The sequence below is a fragment of the Microtus oregoni genome, unplaced genomic scaffold (assembly GCF_018167655.1).
Source record: "Microtus oregoni isolate MIOR12 unplaced genomic scaffold, Mior012 000010F_ref0000083, whole genome shotgun sequence".
NCBI lineage: Eukaryota > Metazoa > Chordata > Mammalia > Rodentia > Cricetidae > Microtus > Microtus oregoni.
Genome location: NW_024543069.1, coordinates 43,222,507 through 43,243,356, shown reverse-complemented (window position 1 = coordinate 43,243,356; position 20,850 = coordinate 43,222,507). Strand labels below are relative to the sequence as shown.

Below are 20,850 nucleotides of genomic sequence, written 5' to 3'. Positions count from 1 at the left end.
CCAGTTTAGCAATGCACAGAAAGTCACTTTACACTGATTACATGGCTAAAAACTCGTGCTGAAACCAATGTTTTATGTATGATGTCTTTAATAAATCTACCTTAATAACCTACAAAGCTGTCTTAGTAATTTTTCAAAGTTATAGTTCCATGAATTCTGTCAGTTTAGATGGTAAACATGTCTTGATTTTTGGCATCATTTAAAAATAATCTTTGATTGAAATAACTTTCCACACAAATGATACTAATCATTAAGTTATCATTACAATTCCTGTCCACTGCCTAAAGTTGAATTTTCAGAAAGCTCAGAAGTAAAGAAAGCAAGCTCTCTCTTGAGCTGCCTTTTCTCTCCTGGCTGTTCACACAGTTTGACCTTGATGTTGGCATCACTGAAAGCTTCTCCCTTGGTTTCCTCTGCTGGACACTGCCGTCGTGAGAACTTTGCTCTTTTCTGTGTCATTGAAATTCCTGAATTTTGGTGCTTCTGCGCTGAAGAGAAGCGTTCTTTTTTTATGCAATGACAAACTGCAGACAAGAAATTCTTTTTGAAGTTTTCATTCATAAATGCATACACGATGGGATTACAGATGGAGTTGAAAAATCCAATTATTTGTACGACAGCAAAAACCATCTTGATCGTGACATCATCATATTCTTTTTCAAAATTGCCTAAAATAGAATATTACGTTAGATTGTGAATTGAATTTCTTAAGAAAATTAAAAACTATTTATCACCTGACTTTGTCAAAAACAAAAGGCATGCAGATTTCTGAAGCCCACTGTGGGAGAGGAACAATTACCTGGGAACAAATGGCCTTCATGACGATCATTCTTACAAACACAGGCTGGGGTCCAGCATATGCTACTGCGCTCACAGTACTTACACTAAATAATTCAAATGTTGTGAAAACTAGAAGCAGGAGTTATCCTTCAAATATTCACTTGCAATGCAGAAACAGTCCCACTGTAAAGTCTTGGCTTATCAGGGAGAATATCCAGAGGTGCTGGCTGAAATCCCAGGTGTTGTTAAATTGAAACTATGCAAGTCGAAGTTGTAAAAACAGAAGATTAATAAAATGCCACATTGCCCCCTTTAGGAATGAATGGAAGAATCTGGAAGTTTTTCTTTATTGTATACAATGACTAAAGAACATTTCCTAAAGTGTCCTTGTCACAGAGAACCACTCACCACACAGGGAGCTAGCGCTCTTGTAACAGGAAAGAAGCAGGCTTGAGGCTTGGTGTTTAATTAAGCCAGTGAATAGCAACAGATTCACAACCATTCCTGTCTATTCTAGCAGGAAATGGACGGAGCCATCTAAGAAGAATGCTATATACTTACTGTACTCAACCATCATGTGAACAACGTGGAAAGGGGCCCAGCACACAGCAAAGAGAGCCACCACTGTCACCATCATGATGACAGCCCGCTTCTTCTTCCTAGACCCACGAGAAAGCATTGCTTTGGTTAAATGTATTAAAACAGCAAGACTGAAATAGCGGTTGAGCCTAGGCTACTCAAACGTAACTGCAGGTCGGTTATGGCCGTTTCCTGTTTGTTTCACCCTTGTCTGCATGGTCTTATGTACTAAACATGCTTATGGTGTGTGCTCACTGCGGGTCTGGCATGCTCCTAGATCACTGCCGTGGATTCTATCATTAATACTCAAAGAGATCAATGGGCTAACACAGAAGTTGTGGCACCCCGAAGATTCCTGATGGCTAGTCACTGACGGACTTTGGGTTTGGATTTAGGAGCCACTGGGCATTGAAAACCACTCATTTCTTTGATAGCAAAACATCAATATTTATCAAATACAATAAGCTTCAAGGATTTAATTAAAACTCTGGTTTACCAGCAATTCAAACTCATTTCTTTATTTTTCTCATAAGGTAGAGTTATGTCTTCACTTGAACTATATATTTGCTGTATATTTTATAATTTCATACTTGGCACCTCTCCTTTCAACTCCAGAATTCCTTTCTTCTGAGGTAAGGGTGTCATTAATTCAATAAAATCCCCAAGACGATGAACTCTTGGGGACCCCTTATATTCAGAAAGGAGTGTCTTCATACACATGGGCGCTGGAGGACACTGTACAGAAAGATTTAACTACAACCCGTCAAATCCCTGGACGTGCGCAGAAAGCATCACTCATTTTCATTTCAACAGTCGTGCAGTGCAGATATAAAGTGAGTCTTGTGTTATGTACGCAGCATCATAGTGCTGTAAAATGGATGCTAATGAGTAAGATAAAAAGATAGCTTTTATGCTGAAATCAAATTTAATATAAGCGATGTGCTGTGGTTAAAGCATTTTTATATATGTCAGCACTGTCTCTGAATGGTAGAAAGTGAGAAGGGATGTCATTATACAACCATCAAGGAAATGGGGGAGGAAAGCAAAAAATTGTCACAATGGCCGGCAAGGTGACAGTGAGCAGAGCCACCCGCCATGCACACAGAGCCTTGATAGCAGTTCATAGTTCTTTCTGCAAATCATATTTATACAAAGATGAAAATGTAACCATGATCTGTATTCTCTTCTTATTCCCAGCTTCGCTTTTGATTTAAGAACTAAAGATTTTGATCCATCTTTCTGGCACACATTAAATTGTACAAGCTTCAAGGGTTTAAACACTCCAACTTAGATTACTTTAACTAGATCACCCAAGAGTTCTGGCGTCCTTGACAACTGTTCCTTCTAGCACAGCTTGTTGGAAATTTTAAACAGAGGTGGGCACTCAATGAGACAAACCTGGCTATTTTGGACATTTCTTTCCCGTGAGAGGACTGAAGCACCGAACTGTCTCCCACTCGTTTCTTGATCCAGAGTTCGTAGCCGATCTTACTGTAGAGGACAAGCATCAGCAGCAGAGGCAGGAGGAAGAGGAGGACAAGAATGAAGGTGGTGTAGATTCTCTGGTGCACGGGGCTGGCCCATTCCTCCAAGCAGCAGACGTGTTCTTTTTCATATAGGAAGTCATACTTAATCTTGGTCGTAAGAAACAGGGAGTTGAAAGAACGAGTGGTCAACATCAGAAGCAGTCAAGGGTCACCGCAAAACATCATTTTAAAGACTTTTCAGATTCGCCATTGGTGTTATTGCAAATGTGAATCACTGTTTTATGAACATGCCCCCTAAGGAGCTGGGCTTATCCCTACATAACTCTGTAGTAAAAATGTTTTCTCACTTAACCTGCGTAGGTTTTGAGAATTTCATGCTTTTAGGTTTGAAATGGGATTGAGGTCTGTGTAAGTTTCTTTCATTTCTTGACGTTCTCAACTTTTATTTCCCTTTCTCACCACTTTTAGGTGAGCTAAAAGAACACACTTAGCATGCTGTCTATTGAGAATGTCATTTGCTGCCTGCTGTCTCTTTTAATATTAATTAAACTAATTTATTTTGTTTTATCACTTGAAGAAATAGACTTGAAGAATCCTCAGATTTCACTTGGTATCCTTATGAAGGATGTAGCATGACTAGTAAAATTCCATATTTGCCTTTCTGTTTTTAAAGTAGACAAGAGTCTAACATTTTATAACTTTTGTTAGGGGCTTTGTGAGCAATGCCCTGTTGCCTTTGAAGATTGGTGCCTCTGGTAGATGAGAAAAGATGTTCAAGTTCACATCAACAGACAGGTTGGGCCAAATGAACCCCTGGCTTCTTTACTATGAGTCCTCACACATGGCTGAACCCACCAGACATAGGCAGGAGAAGGAGAGAGATTGGGTAAGATGCTCTCTCAATGTGTTTCCTACTGAAATTTTAATTTATTTGGGAACATGAGGCAGGCAAGAAAAGCCTTATGAAGGATAACCAACTAATCTCTTACATTTTTTGCATAAGTTAACAATAAAAGAAAATATAGAGAAGGGGTGGAAATAGGGCAGCAGTTCTCAGTCTGTGGGTCATGACCCCAGCAGGGGCTGCAGATCAGATATTTATATTATGATTCAAAGCAGTAGCAAAATTACAGTTATGAAATAGCAATGAAATAATTTTATGGATCGGGTCCCTACAACTTGAGGAGCTGTAGTAAAGGGCTACAGCATTAAGAAGATTGAGAACCTCTGAAATAGATAGTTGTGGAGAGACAGAAAGATCAGATGGGTAGTGGGAAAGGAATATGGGGAGGGACAGTGAAATTTAAGTCCACTTAGGAAATGTTTGGAAACTTCACACAGTAGCAGCTTCTCTCTCTCTCTCTCTCTCTCTCTCTCTCTCTCTCTCTCTGTCAAAAGAGGGTTTCTCTGCGTAACAGCCCTGGCTGTCCTAAAACTCACTCTGTAGACCAGGCTGACCTCGAATTCACAGCGATTCTCCTGCCTCTGCCTTCCAAGTTCTGGGATTAAATGTGTGCACAGCCACCACCCAGAGCAATAATAGAAACTTCTTAAATTATGTGTATATATATACATATATGAAGGTGATCTAAATGTAATCACCAAATAACAGGGGAGAAAACCCCAACTGGATATCTCTCATCACCAAATGAATCTTCCAATGCCGGGGAAAGGGTTGCATCTGATTGGGCTGCTGGCCAGAATGCCAGGGGAACATTAAAAAAACCCAGGCTGTTGCAAAGATTGTAGGTTTCTCTCCACAAATTGACAGCAAGGCTAATCTGCTGCAAGTAACACACACACAATGTATTGAACATGGAGAAGCTGACGGGTGTCTGCCTAGAGCCTTTACCCTGCTGGCTAGTGCTTTTGGTACTGGAAGGAACTCTTCACACCGCCAAGGAGAAACAGAAACTAGAACCCATTTCAAGCTCTCTGACCTACAGTGGCGCCCTGCCTGCAAGGTACACTAGTGCATTGGAGGCATGGAGATTTTCAGGGTAACCAGCCGATGTCTGCTTTGACTTAAGGCCCACTACGTGAGATGGAACCCATACCTGATGCTACTTGGGTGACCAAGAACCTGAGATCAGATAGTCCAGGGACCTAGAGGAAAGCCAAATGCTACTGTTATACAAAAGGAACACAGCAATAAAATGACTCCTAATGACATTCTGCTGTATTCATAGGTCAGTGACTGCTCAGCCACCATCAGAGAAGCTTCCTCCTGCATCAATGGGAACAAACACAGAGACCCACAGCCAGCCACTACACAGACAGTAAGAGACCTCAGAACACTCAGCCCTAAAAGGTAGGCCTCCATCAAGTTCTTCCCCTCAGGGCTCAGAGAACCCTGTAGAAGAGGAGGCAGAAAGAATGTAAGAGCCAGAGGGGATAGAGAACACCAAGGAAACAGGGCCTTCTAGGCGAAGGATTTCTGACACCCATATGCACTCACAGAGACAGTGGCAGCATGCACAGGGCCTGCCTGGCTCTGCACCAGCTGAGGTCCTAGAGCTGAAAGGGGAAATGCACACGCCTCATCTCTAACCCAGATGCTATCTCACACCAACAACTGCTTGTAAAAGAAAGTGACCGACAGACTGCAATATAGGCGGAACTGTCCTTGAAATTTCCTGCTTCATGGAAAAGTCTGCCGGATACTATGGGCCTGTGGGCTGAAGATTGGATGCCCCAACAATAAAGAAGAACTTTGGGTGCGTGTCCAGGTAGACAGATGTCTCTGTCATTTCTAGAGCTTTGAAAGTTGCTTACAATGCACTTCCTGTTAACTTAGGTAATATTATATCCTTCTGGAGTCTTTGTTGAAGAATTGATAGTTATGATAAAAGATAAAGTAGATATAAGTATCGCAATTGTAATTTTTGCTTGATAATTCTTTCGTTATATGTAATTTTTCTATGTTAAAGTCAAAACCTTCCTTTATATTTAAACAGAAAAGAGTAGGTTATGTGGGATTCCCCTCTATATGCTGTGAATAACATTGGTTAATAAAAAATCTGGCTTGGCCTGATAGGGTAGAGTAGAGCTACGTGGGGCGGGGACTAAACTGAATGCTGGGAGAATGGAGGGCGGAGTTGAGGAGAAGCCATGGAGCCACTGCCAGAGACAGACATTCTGAAACATTGCCAGTAGGCCATGAGACTCATGGTAAAATATAAATAATGGAGATGGGTTAATTCTAGATGTAAGAGCTAGCTGACAATATGCTTAAGTAATTGGCCAAGTAGTGATTTAATAATGTAGTTTCTGTGGGATTATTTTGGTTCTGAACTGCTGGGCCACCGGGAAACAAACAAGAGACCTCTTGCAACAGTTCTTTTCTATCTTATTATATTTTGTTATTATTCCTTTGATGCCTATTTGCTTTCTAATGACAGACAAAAGGGGAGCTCCAAATGAGAGGGGGAGGGGGAATTAACTGGGGGGAGTAGAGGGAGGGGAAATGTATGTTAAAAAATCTATTTTCAATAAAAGAAAAAAATAGAACACTTTAATTTTAATTAGATTCTCAATTATATTAAAACAATGGAGCATACCAGGAAAATCATGTTCAATTCAATCAAATCAATTCAATCAAAGTGACCTTAAAACATCTTTTAAAATGTTAGGCATCAATGTCTTGGCAATATAATATCTAGAAGAATTAAATAAAACAGAGAAAGGTATTTCATTTCATTGAAAACATTTCCGGTGAGGGAACTGAGGAGTGCAGACTTGCCGGGATGCTCCTGAGATGGCTAGACGAGAGAGGCAGGGAAGTATCTCAGGAGCACAGACAGCGACTCAGGCTCGGACCTACCTCAAGGCGTTGCACGTACCACATGGGTGATCCTACGATGACGGCCACCAACCAGACCACACCTGTGAAGATGTGATCATTATCACAATGTGGTAAAGTGGAACCACGGTCAGCTGTATCTCTATCCGGGTGCTATCTTCAGTGTTCTTTATGCGACAGGCAGCTAAATTTTTAAGGCTACCTTATTTGTTTCCCATTATATAGTAATTAATCTTGACACCTTTGATGATTCTACAGCTGTATACTATGCATCTGATGATTATAAGTTCAGACCATTGTAAAACATCTTAAAATTTTAAGCGTTCAATGATAATTGCCAAAAAGGGAAAATTCATCTATTACCACATTAGAGTTTAGGCCATTGTTTCAAGTTCTGCAGTTTTTTCTGGGCTATGTTGTATTCATCATGTCTTACTGGGTCAGGGACAGCTACAGCAAGCTAAGGACCTAGAATTGCCTGAAGCGAAATGAAAAGAGTGGAACGTGCCCTTGTTGGGCAGACATCTGCAGGGCTCTGCTCCGTTCTCAGGCACATGAACCTCTATGTGAACTGACTGGGAGCCGTCTCCACACAACACCCCATTCCCAGCTTCCTTCCAGCACACAATTCCTGTTCTGTATTGAAATCTTCTGCTCTTGTACCCCAGAGCCTTCTCATCTCAGGTCAGAGGAGGGTTGACGTGGAAATGCCACTCATGGCTTCATTCCAAGTGGAAGGCTTAAACTGAACTATATCCACAATAACATATTCCAAAAATAGGGTAGACCTAAAGGAGAGACCGTGTGGGGGAAATGCAGAGAGGACGAAAGTTCTAAATTATACAGGAATGCATACTCATGAAGGAAAAAACCTTCTGCTGTGCAAATATGATATTATTCTATAATGAAGAAGGGCATTAACACTGTAGGTGGCACACTGGTATCCTCACTCAAGGTTACAATTTAAGTATTAAATATCCTCCAAAGTCCTGAAGGATTTGACTGCTAGCTCTTGGACTTTGGAGAGATTATTGGATCATGAAGATGCTAACTTTATGAATGGATTAATCCACTAAAGAATCATAGATGAATGGACTACTAGGAAGTAGGGCCTGACTGGAAGAAGTAGGCCACTGGCATCCAGCCTGTCCTGGATGGTTTCTGTCTATGTGCTTGTGGTCTGTTTTCAGGTGAGCTACCGCTCCAACACATGTTCATGCCGTGTTCTGCTTTACCACTCCATCCCATGTTCATGCCGTGTTCTGCTTTACTGCCCCACCACGTGTTCATGCCGTGTTCTGCTTTACCGCAAAGGCCCAGCAATAACAGAGCCACATTGCCATGGACTGGAATCTCTGAAGCCATATGCAAAAACAAATCTTTCCACTTCTAAAATGTTAATATCAGATATGTATGTATGTATGTATGTATGTATATATGCATGTATGTATTGGCTTTTCGAGACACAGTTTTTCTGTGTATCTCCAGCTGTCCTGAAACTCACTCTGTAGACCAGGGTGAACTCAAACTCCCAGAGATATGTCAAGCTCTCCCTCCCTGAGTGCTGGGATTAAAGGTGTACACCGTCACTACCAGACAACATCAGATATTTTGATAAGTGACCAAAAGTGGCTCACGTACCCAAGATTGTGAAAGCCCTTTGGTTGGTGTACTGCCGCTTCATTTTAAAAGGGTGGACAAGCCCTTGGTGCCTCTCAACAGCAATGCAGGTCATCGTGAGGATTTCTGTCACAACGGCAGTGGACTGGACAAATGGCACCATCTTGCAGATGAAGGCACCTGCAGCAAGGAAACAGACATGTCATACAAAAGCTGTTCTGTAAGAGTCGTAGCTGTCTCTTTGTAAATGTTACAAACCACTAACTCTGAGTCTGTGTGCGTGGCAGAGTAAAGTGGTGCATACTAATCCCCACACATAGGAGATGGAGGCAGGAGAATCAGAGAGAATTCAAGTCCTGTGTGGGCTACATTGAAAAACCCTGACTCAAAAACAATGAACAGAAAATTCCCACAGACCACTATTTTCAGAAGAGCAAAGCTGGGATGAAATGATTGTCCGGGAAATAATCTTTGTGTTTTCTTCCCATTTGTCTCTCTCTGAAATCCTAACAAAGGAGTAATTTCCATCAAAGTTCGGGGTATTGGTGTGTGTTTGTGTGTGTGTGTGTGTGTGTGTGTTCATGTGTGTGAATGCAGATGTGCATGGGTTATGCAGCCCACACAGATGTCAGAGGATAACCTTGGGTGCTGGTCCTTGACCTCCATAGTGTTCATTGCTGTTTATGCTATCCTAGCTGGCACACAGACTCCATTTGTAATCCTGCTTCTCATAAGGAGCAGCAAGATTATAAATGACATCACTGAATCCTTGTTTATGGGGATTCAAACTAAAGATCTCACACTGTGCAGCAAGTAGCCTACCCATGGAGCTCCAGCCCTAGCCAAGACTCAGATTTCTTCTAAGCATGTCTATCCAACATGATGTGCAGATTCAACCTTTAACCATTATGATTTTTAAAATTCTATACAGGCTGGCTTTTTCAAATTGAAAATTGATTTTTTTCCGTCAGTATATTCTGATTACAGTTTCTGTTCCCCCGAGTCCTTCCAGCTCCTCCTGTTCCATCTGGCTCCACCACTTTTTTGTATCTCATTAGAAAATGAGCATCCACGGAATAACAATACAATAAAATAAGGTAAATAAAAACCAAACAAATCAGTAGATAAACAAAATAAATAAACAGAAGAAAAAGGACAAGAAACACATGTAGATGCAGAAACACATGTTTGCACACATAGGAATCCATTAAAAACACAAAATCAGAAACTGCAATATATACTCAGAGGACCTTTAAGATTAAAAACAAAACAAAACAAAAACCCTGACTCAACATTATGAGACAAGAACTTCAAAAGACGCCATTGAGTTCCATTTGCATTGGCCGTCCACTGCTGGGCATGCGTCACAATTTTAACTTTCTTTACTTTTCTAAGGTAAAGATCTCAAAGTGATAGATAGCAACAAAAATGTCTCCTTTTATTTATACGAAAAACATACTGAGAACTGCCTATCAGCCGCTCCAGCCGCTGCTCGGTTCTGGGACGAACCCACCCACCCATCAAGGCACCCCACTCCCCACCTGCTACAGACCTCTTACAGTCCAGCTGGGAACCCAGAGAGCCACTGGTGTGTCTGTCTATCAGCCGCTCTGATCACCATGCCAACACGGGACTTATAAATTTTGAACCGGGATTCCAGGTGAGAACCTCCAGACCCAGCCCTCCGGCCCCACATCAGTCAGCCACCACACCTATTAGCTCTGGGACCGAGTGAATCCTAACCCAGAATCCCAGCTTGGACCTCTCAGAGACATCCTCTTGCACACCCAGCTGCCTATCAACATCCTCACTCACCGACTGGCTCTGGGACCAAATGTTTGACCTAGAACTCCAGAGCCGCTCCAAGATTGAAAACCAGTCATTATTCAGCTAGACCACTCGCTAACAGTCATTTCGATCCTTATGTGTTTGGCTCCTCGTGTGTTTGTCATCCCTAGGCGTTTCTTGTCCAATTGCCGCATCTGTTCATTTGAAAGGCTTTTCCGACCTTCAGTTCCCTCGACACTGACCTTGTAGGCTGGCCAAGGAAGACACTAGGACTCTATTGCCCCCCTAATCTGACCACCCTCTTCCGCAACTGCACAAAAAATAACATCAGGCTTTATCCATTTCACTGCTTGATTGTTTAATATGCTGCAGTGAATCGGTTACCTCACATCTCATGTGGATGTGACATTTTAGTAAATTAATATTTGAGTAAAATATTAGTAATATTCATTAGAGTTCATTGAAAATTTAATCAGAACACTTTTTCTATCCTTTCAGTGAGATTTCTTATACAATGTTATACAGTCCAAGGTCAAAGAAATGCCAGTAGAAATTTTTAATGAAACAGACCTAGGTGCATCAACAATGTATTTTTAGAATTCTTTCCTTCATTACTATTTGCTATCATCTTATTATTATCTCTGTCTTGTGTGCACACATGACATGGTGCACATGTGCTCAGAGGACAGCTTTTGGGTGTCGCTCCTTTCCTTCCACACTGCCAAGGGAGTGTTGGTGTTTCTGCCTGCATGTTCCTTACTTCACAGCAGCTGGCCCTGAGCTTCCTGACTGTCCTCCTGTCTCTGTCTCCAGCTCACAGTAGGAGTGCTGGGTCACAGATGTGTGTCCTTACATTTGGACTGCTTTTTTTCTTCTTCCCTACCTCCCTCTCTCCTTATTTTTATTTATTTATTTTTTTGAGAGACAAGTAGCCCTGACTGTCCTGGAACTCATACTGTAGACCAGGCTGGCCTCGAACTCAGAGATCTCCTCGCCTCTGCCTCCAGAGTGCTGGGATTAAAGGCGTGTACCACCACCGTCTGGCAGCATACATGTGCTTCAGGGACCAAATTCAGATAATGAGGCTTGTGCAGAGAGTGCTTTACCAGCTGTGTCATGGTGCAAGCCCATCAATATGGTTTAACCACCCCAAAGTTCGCCATTTTTGTTGCAGGAGTCATTTCAGTGTTGTCTCAAAAGAAATATGTCCATTCTGTCCATCATGATCAGATGGTGCACGTACCACCGGAATTCTTGACTTCAGGATGCACCCTGATCCTTATTTGCCCAATCAACTAGAGAGTCTGAGCCTCAATCATAGTTTATAAAAACAGGTTGTTAATACTGCCCATCGTAGGTCCAGTTTTTTATGATTTTCTTCTTTTTTATTTATGGCACTATTTCTTTTTTTAAATTGATTTTTATTGAGCTCTACATTTTTCTCTGCTCCCCTCCCTGCCTCTCCCCTTTTCTCCAACCCTTCCCCAAGGTCCCTGTGCTCCCTATTTACTCAGGAGATCTTGTCTTCTTCTACTTCCCTTGTAGATTAGATCCATGTATGTCTCTTTTAGAGTCCTCATTGTTGTCTTAGTTCTCTGGGATTGTGATTTGTATGTTGGCTTTCTTTGCTTTATGTTTAAAACCCACTTATGAGTGAGTACATGTGATAATTGTCTTTCTGTGTCTGGGTTTTGCTTCTTAATGATGACAGCTTTTTCACTTGGGACAAGATTGAAAGACCTTTGTAAGTATGAAGAGTAAGTGCCCTTTTTCTTGTCTACTCAGTTATCCTGGCTTTTTAAATGGAAAGCTTATTTTTCAAAGTCTGTAAGACTGAAACAAAATGGACATTGACTTTGATGAGCTGCAGTTTAGTTTGGTGGTAGATTGCTTGTGTTCCATGAGCAAGTCTCGGGTTTGCCTTTGGTACCTCCCAAAAAAGAGAAAGAAGACTTTTATTTTCCTCTCCCATTCATTAAGCCTTTGTTCCAGCTCCCCCTGCATCAGTCACTTCCTTGATCTGAAAACCCCTGAAGTTGAGGCTCTACTGCCACCTGCTCTACCCTCCCCAATGCTTATATTTCTAGGTGTCTCATAACACTTATTATTGTAAATAGCTACTTTTATAAAACAGGAAATAATTTATTTAGTATGCTTTTCTATTACATTATTTTTATTTCCTATTTTTCCTCTTCTCCAAGTCCTTCCAGATCCTTTCCCCCTCCTGACCCTCCCAACTTTAAGTTCTTTCTCAAAAAAAATCCCAATACAGCAGTATAACTTTCCCAAACCAAGAAAACAAAACAAAATAATGCCCCCAACAACAAAAATTGCACCAAACTATAACAAATAAAAGTTCACATGCAAAAAGGGGAGTTTATTTTATGTTAATCACTCCTCCTGAACATGCTGGAGTGGTTGATATATCCAGTGTCACTCTATGGGAGAAAACTGATTTTTCCTCTCTTAGCAGGTATTACGTGATAGTTCAATTGTTAACCTTTACTCTAGTGACTATTTTCATTCATTTATTCATCTATTTAAAAATATATAACAAAATATAGTAAAATAAGATAAAACAAAAATGATCACTTAGGAGTTGGACAAGCCAAACCAACAGGACAAGAGCGTAAGAGAAGGCACAAGAATCAGAGTTACACCTGTTCTCTCAGGAATCCCATAAAAACACTAAGCTGAAAGCCTTAATATACACAGAACCTGGTATAGACTCATATAGGCCCTGTGCATGACGCTTCAATCTGTGGGTTCATCTGAGCTTTGCTCAATTGATTTAGATGCCATGTTTTCTTGGTGTCCTCCTACTCCTATGGCTCTTATAATCTTTCTGCTTCCTCTTCTATGGGGTTTTCTGACTCCGGGGGTGGGGGAAGCAGGACTTTATGGAGACCCCCATTTAGGGCTGTGTGTTCCAGAACTCTCCCCCTCTGTGTAATGTCTGGCTGTGGGTCTCTGCACTAATTCTCATCTGATACAGGAGGAAGCTTCTCTGAAGATGGCTGAACAAGGCACTGATCAGAGTACAGTGGAATGTCATTAGGAGTCATTTTTATCCAACCCTCCTGAGTGAGGAACCCAGAGACAGAAAGACAAACATGGTAGGTACTCACTTGTGGATATTAAACATAAAGCAGAGATAACCAGCCTATAGTTCACACCCCCAGAGAAGCCTGGATACAAGGGGGACCCTAAGGGGAACATACATGGATCCTACTGTGTTGAGGGAGGCTGCTTGTCTATCTCGGCCACCCAGAACTGAAATAACCACACAGAAACTGTATTAATTAAATCACTGGTTGGCACATTAGCTCTAGCTTCTTATTGGCTAACTCTTACATCTTAATTTAACACATTTTTAGTAATCTGTGTATTGCCACATGACTGTGACTTACCAGATAATGTTCCAGCATCTGTCTCTGGTGGGGCTACATGGCTTTTTTTGACTTTGCCTTCTTTCTCCCAGCATTTAGGTTTTCCCGCCTAGCTAGTTCTGCCTTACTATAGGTCCAAAGAAGTTTCTTTATTAATCAATGGTAATCCCAGCATACAGAGAGGAATTCCACATCATCTCCCCTTTCTATTTAAACAAAAAAGAAGGTTTTTATTTTTAACATAGTAAAACTATAACAAAACAGTTACCAAGCAAGAATTATAGTTACAATATTTATATATACTTTATTTCTTATTATAACTACTTAAAACTATAACTAAAACTATTTTTCAACTCTATGAAAGACTCCAGAAGGATATAATATCACCTAAGTAAACAGGAAGTACATTGTAAGCAACTTCCAAAACTCTAGAAATGACAAAGACATCTTGTTGCCTGGACAGTCACCCAAAGTTCTTCTGTATCATTGGGGCATCCATCTTCAGTCTACTTGCTCATAATATCCAGCAGACTTTTCCATGAAGTAGGAAATATCAAAGACAGTTCCACCTATATTGGTAGTTTGTCAGTCACTTTCTTCTGTGTCCTGCAGAATGTCTTTCAGACTCTTTCATGAAGCAGGAACCCTGAATGAACATCTCACCTTTAGGCAAGTTCAGCAGTTTTTTCTCTGTAGGTCCTGCATGTCCAGTTCATACAGCAAACATCAAGCAGTCCAGGCAAGAGCAGTTTCTTGCACAGATGGTGAACAAACTGCATAAGGAGCCTCTTTGATGCCCATCTTCCTCTTGAAGTAGATTGGTGCTGCCAGGAGCAGATGAGTCTCATTGTCATGAAAAGTGCTAAGTTCTTAAAACATTTTAAATGCCATGTTCTTAAGGTCTTTGAAAGATTTAAAGAATCCTTATCTAATTGAACTATATCTTTATGTATCTAGAAAACCTAACTAATATGACTACAAGGTGACTATTATAGAGATGACTATCTATTAACCAGTATTTCTTAATTATACATTGTATTTTTAAATGAGCTGCAAAACATAATACCTTAATCAAGAGCAGAAATATACATATACACATTTAACAAAATTTACCTTAAATTTTTATCAATAAAGCAAGATCCATACCAATGCAAATCTCTATAGCATATCCCCCTTTAAATGTAAGTAAACATTTATAGACATATTTGGGAATATGGGCATTGTTCTCTTCAAACTGTTTTTTTGTTGTTGTTTTTTGTTGGGCAAAGTATTTTGGGGGATGTTTATAGCAACCTTTTAGGGGGTCTCAGTCCATCAAACCACTTTAGTCTAGAATTAATCCACAGGTTTTTATCTTTTGTGGAAACAAAAGAAGAACTTCCTTTTTAGAGCAACATATCCTTAGACTCAAATTTTGGTATTAAGATACCTTTATGTTGGTTTAATTTAGCAGTCCATACAATGAAATGTCTTTCATTACATAGCTTTTTTAACAGTCAAAAAACTTAAAGAAAACCCAATAATATACAAAATCTTTGTATATTTTATCTTTATGTGGCTTATTTTTTTACTTTATTACTTTTTTACAAGTTTAATATTTAATATTTATTTTATTATCTTTCCTCCTTTAATCTATAACTGTTTGTACTTTTTATATCACATTTACTGTCTCTATACTCTCTCTCTCTTTATCTCTCTGTATGAAGGTAAAATAGATAAGATCTTCTGAGTAATATGAGTGTGGGGGGAGGGAGGAGGGTGGAATTGGAGTGGGGAGGGGAGGAGGGGAAGGGGAAGGTAAACATGAGGGATTGGGAAGGTTGAATTGGAGGAAGGACAGAGAGAGAGAGCAAGGAAAGAGATATCTTGGTTAAGGGAACCATTATGGGGTTAGCGAGGAACCTGGCACTAGGGAAATTCCCAGGAATCCACAAGTGCCAGGTTTCTCGCTAACCCAACCCGGAATCTAAGCAATAGTGAAGAGGGTGCCTGAACTGGCCTTCCCCTGTAAGCAGATTGATGATTACCTTAATTGTCATCATAGAGCCTTCATCCAGTAACTGATGGAAGCAGATGCAGAGATCCACAGCTAAGCACTGGGCTGAACTCCCGGAGTTCAGTCAAAGAGAGGGGGAAATGACATTATGAGCAAAGGAGCTGATCTGAGCTAGTGAGAGCTCATTGAGTCTGGACTGACAGAGGGGGGATCTGCATAGGACCAAACTAAGCCCTCTGAATGTGGGTGACACCTGTGCGGCTTGGGCATTCTGTGAGGCCACTGGCTGTTGAACCAGGATTTATCCCTAGTGTGCGAACTGACTCTTTGGAGCCCATTCCCTATGGAAGGATATCTTGCTCAGCCTAGATACAGGGAGGAGGGCCTTGATCTGGCCTCAAGAGATGTGATCAACTTTGCTGACTCCCCATGGGAGGCCTCACCCTCTCTGAGGAATGGATGGGGAGTGGGGTGGGGAAAACGTTGGGGAAGCGGGAGGAGGAGAAGAGGGAACTGGGATGGGTATGTAAAATAAAAAAAGATTGTTTTAAAATAAAGTAAAATAAAATAATAAAAGAACTCATTTTATCCCACTGTCTCCCACCCCCGTTTTCAGACCAGCAGTGTTTGGTTTTGCCCTAGGTCACCCAAGCAGTGCTGGGAATGAGTTACGTCCTGTGCTGTGGCCCTCAGGTCCAATCAGTTTCTGCTTGGGTTCTCTCACACTGTGTCACTGCTGCTCTAACATACCGTGCAGGCAGGACAGATTGTAGGTCAAAGGTTGTGTGGCTGGGTTGGTGTTTCTATTACTTTTCTTGATAGCATGCTGAGTGCCTTCCTGTACCAAAGATGCTGGGACATAGGAATGAAGGCTCGAAGTAGACACCAGCTCCATATCTCCATTTGGTATCAGCTTGTGTAGCTCAACCTACTGTTTCAGCCACTTCCTGAATTGTTTGGGGATTCCCACGGATCCCTTTAGCCAACATCTCAATGAGATGTAACCCAATCCTGGTATTGGATGCTGCCTTGGGTGACAAGAGATGGGCATCTGGGGCTCCATCGACCCTATTATTTGGTGGTTTCATATAGATTGCTTTCATACATGTATATATTTTATAAACCTTCTGCTGCATTACTTTTCCATTCTACTCCTGAAATGCCCCTTCCTTTTAGCTGTTTCTCCCTGTATTCTCTCTCACAACCCATCCATCTCCTCCCATTCTAGCCGTAGCTATCTTTTCTGTTTTTCTTTTCCTAAAAAAAATCTATTTGATTCCTCTGCTCACTTACTCTATACCTACCGTCTGTGGTTCTATGGATTGTAGCCTGGTTATAAGGGGTTTAACAGTTATTACCCACCTATAAGTGAATATTTGCTATATTTGTATTTCTGAGTCTGTGTTAACCTCACTCAGGATATTTTTTTTAGTTCCACCCATTTACCTGCAAAGTTCATGTTTTTTTTTAATGGCTGAGCAATACTCTATTGCATAAATGTACTATATTTTCATTATCCATTCTTCTGTTTAGGGGCATCTAGGTTGTTTCTGGTTTCTGGCTATTATGAATGAAGCAGGAATGAGCACAGTTGAGTGAATGTCATTGTGGTAGAGTGGGGGTGTCCCTCAGGTATATGCACAAGAGTGGTATAGCTCATTCTTGATGTAGATTCCCCTTTTCCCAAGGAACCGCCACACTGATTCCCATAGTGGCCGTAAGAGTTTGTCCTTCCTCCAGCAATGGATGGAGGCTCCTCTCATTCCACATCCTCAATAGCGTGAGCTGTCATTTGTTCTGTTGACTTAACCACTCTGAATGGTGTAAAATGAAATCTCAAAGTAGTTTTGATTTGCATTTCCCTGATGACTAAGGATGTTGAACATTTCTTTAAGTGTTTCTCAGCCATTTGAGTTTCTCTCTGTTTAGCTCTGTACCCCCTTTTCATTGGGTTGTTTTCTTGATATCTAATTGCTTGAGTTTTTTAAATATATATTTTGGATATTGTCCTCTATTAGATGTGGAGTTGGGGAAACTCTTTTCCCATTCTGTAGGCGGCCACTTTGTCTGATTGATGGTGTCCTTTGCCTTACAGAAGCTTTTCAGTTTCATTTGTTGTTGGTCGTAGCAGCATTTCTATTGTAATTTAATAAAGTTTGCATGGGGATCGGGAAAGTAAAACAGCCACATGGTCAGCCTTACAGCAAGGCAGTGGTAACACACACGTTTAATCCCAGTAGCCACACTAGTTGCCATAGAAACCGGGAGGTGCATGCCTTTAATCCCAATGGTGCACACCTTTAATCCCATTCCTAGAGAGGATTATAAAACAGGAGGAAACAGCTCTCAGACACAGTCTCATTTTGAGATTCCTGCAGGCAGGATCGCCATTTTCATACTAAGGTCAAGGTAAGAGGCAGGGGCTGGTTGCTTTGCTTTTTGGATTCGCAGGTTGAACCCCAATACCCATCTATGAGTTTTTATCACTCACAGATTATTTGATCTTAGTTCCTGTGCTAACCGTGTTTTCTTCGGGAAGCTGTCTTCTGTGTCATGGTAACCCCCTACTTTCTCTTTCATTAGCTTCAGTGAGTCTGGTTTTATGTTGAGGCTTTTAATCCATTTAGAGTTGAATTTTGTGCAGTGATTGGTATGAATCTATTTGTACCATTTGTTGAAGATGCTTTCTTTTCTCTAGTATGTATTCTGGACTATTTATTAACGGAGCTCTCTTTGCTATGGTTCAAAGCCCTCAACAATCAACACATTTCAGGAATGCACCAGACAGACTTGAGAAAGCAATATATCACAGACTTTGATTTGTTAAATAACACCCCTCCCTTGCCCTCTGCCTCCAAGCAATACTTCCCTAGAGTATTACAGGCAGGGAAGACCTATCTATTGGGAAGAACCCCTAACACTTTTCCAGGGTAGAATTCTGGCTATTCCAAAAAGAACCTTTCTTTTAAGGGTTGTGGGAAACTAGACACTGCAACTTTTATTTAGTATCTGCGGCGTTTATTTGGAGCAAATTCAGCTCCAGGAGCTGGATGGTTGAAAGCAGGAGGATTTCCACCAACTGCTCCAATTCCTTCCATTGTAGCAGGTTGGTCCGAAACGTTCAGTTGTTGGTGGGGTCAATCCCAAAGTTCCATCTGGCATCATAGTGGCAGGTCCTGGAGGAGCTGGGGTACCTGGCACAGGAGCAGGGGCATGGCACCTCTATTGTTTATGCCCATAGCACCTCCCATAGCCATTTGGCCCATCCGTATCTCTTGTTCTCTCACATCAGGGAAGGTTCCCTTGAATCCTTCCTGCTGTCGCCGCATCATTTCTTCTTGTTGCCCCTGCATTTCTTCCTCACGGCTCCTGCGTTCCTCCTCCTGCCTGAGCTCTAGCTGCTTTCGGTTCTGAACCTCTTGGTTATGCAGCTCCTCCATTCTCCGAAGCTCTTCTTGATGCCTCATCAAATCCTGCCTCATTAGCATAACCTGGTGCTCATGGCGTGCTGCCCCCATCTCCATCTTCAGCTTCTCACGAGCCTCCTTGATGTTGCGGTCCACTTGATCCTGCTGTTGCTTCTCCATCTCAATGAGAGCCTTCCAGCGCAAGGCATATTCATACTCAAAGGACCCTGGCTATGCAAATCTGGGTGGTTGTTCTCGCTCCTTGTGAAATTGCTGTTTGTTTTTATGGTATGGTTTTTTGGGTTTTTTTTTTTTGTTTGTTTTTTATAACCAGCTTCTCTGGAAGTTCCTCCTCCTCATCTAACTGGTCCATAGGTTCCACAGTCACAGGCCGAGGAAATGTGGTTAGCAAAAAGGAGCCTTTACAGCATCTGTCCAGAGCTTTCCGAGCAGCTGGCTTCCCTGAGAACTCAACATGCCTTTCCCTGAGGGCCTTCCTCGGTCATCCACAATGATCACAGCCCTCTCCACCTGGCCAAACGCAGAAAAGGTTCTTCCAGAAGTTCGTTGGACACATACTGAGGAAGGTTGCGGACTGTAAGGGATGCACTATGACAGGCAAAGCGCACACGTAGCTGCTTTCCACAGAGTGGCATATTATCCAACTCCACTTTGGCAATTTCCACTAGGGTCCGTGTTTCCAAGCGAATAAAGCCAAAGCCTTTATCCTTATGAATGAAAACCTCGCCTGCTTTCCCATATTTCTCAAAAAAGTTTCCTCATTTCCTCCTCAGTGATGTCAGGAGGAAGATTGCCCACAAAGAGATAGCTTCGTTGGGTGAAAGTCTTCTCCCCTGGTTTCCTAAAGTTCTTCAGGTCAATGGGTAAACCTTCATTCTGGCTGCTGGCCTGCTGTTCATTTGCAGGTATTGGTGGGGGTGGTTGCTGTTGTTGCTGCTGCTGCTGCTGCTGCTGCTGCTGCTGCTGCTGCTGCTGGTGATGTTGATGGTGCTTCCTTGGAGTATGGTTCTGCTTCTCCAGATTAAAGGTTTTATTGCTCTGCATGTTTGCACCCTTGACTTCGATTTGAGCACAGCAAAGTGTCTGTCTCCCAATCCTCTCTAACCCCGACTTCCTCCGCCCACAGTTCTTTGCTCAGAGTAACGTCGACACTGCATGCCTCCACCGTCCCAAGAAAAGCCCTATTTGATTCTTAACATGCCCTACTCAGATTTCCTTGTCCGTGTCCACGAGCTCCATACCAAATTGCAGGGAGAAAGTGGCAAATGATTCAGAGGATAGCGATTGAGGAAGATTCAGGTAGATGCTTGACACTGTGAGGAGGTCTCAGGACCTGGTCTCATGTCTCAGGAATGATTGGGGGATCCTTTAGAGGCTCCTCTTTGTAGGAGCAGTCACTGAACCCTAGCCTGGGCACGTGATCTTTTGGAGGATAGGATCTGGGAATCCAGACAGACATGGTCTCTCCTATGTTTGGAAAGACTGAGAAAGATGTCCCATCCTGGGCTGTTGTCTCCTGTCCCTCTGCTGTCACTTCCCCTTCTAGAGATGCTTGCATCAGCAGCACATCTGTCTCCATCCTTAGATCCGGAGAGCTGAGGCAGAGCTGTACATGCAAATCTAGAGTGAAGACAGCCACCCTCAATGCAGAACCCAGAGCAGCTGGAGAGCAGAAAATCCAACATAAGGTCCTGTGTCCCGTGTACAGCTGGAGTAGCAGCCGGGGCCACAATCCTGCCAGCAGTCGTGGATGCTCCAGATGCTCGACCTCTTACCATGTCCCAGTGCAACTTTGTCTGGGGGGTCCAGGGATTGGCCCAGTCTACTTGCTCCTCTAGGAGTCCCTCATCTATCTGCTCTGCAGACAGCACCAACTCTATTGTTCCCCACAGAATCACCCCCTTATTTCAACCCAGCAGTGTTCCCAGACCCACAGCCAGCTTCCCCCCTCCTTTTTATTCTTCGGCCTGTTTTCAATGTT

General features: G+C 42.1%; 1 protein-coding gene and 1 pseudogene across 1 annotated transcript in view; both read right to left on the bottom strand.

The window, feature by feature from the left end:
- Nucleotides 1–261: 261 nt before the first annotated feature.
- The window catches only part of LOC121452933 (pyroglutamylated RF-amide peptide receptor), a 30,982-nt gene continuing 10,393 nt past the window's right edge, over nucleotides 262–20,850 (bottom strand). Inside the window, exons 2-6 of the mRNA XM_041659347.1 lie at nucleotides 8,290–8,448; nucleotides 6,670–6,731; nucleotides 2,758–2,993; nucleotides 1,342–1,439; nucleotides 262–668 (exon numbers count right to left, since the gene is read on the bottom strand). Of these exons, the coding sequence (XP_041515281.1) occupies nucleotides 262–668; nucleotides 1,342–1,439; nucleotides 2,758–2,993; nucleotides 6,670–6,731; nucleotides 8,290–8,448 (962 nt within the window). The remainder of the gene's footprint in view (nucleotides 669–1,341; nucleotides 1,440–2,757; nucleotides 2,994–6,669; nucleotides 6,732–8,289; nucleotides 8,449–20,850) is intronic.
- Nucleotides 18,444–19,913, bottom strand: LOC121452932 (annotated as a pseudogene).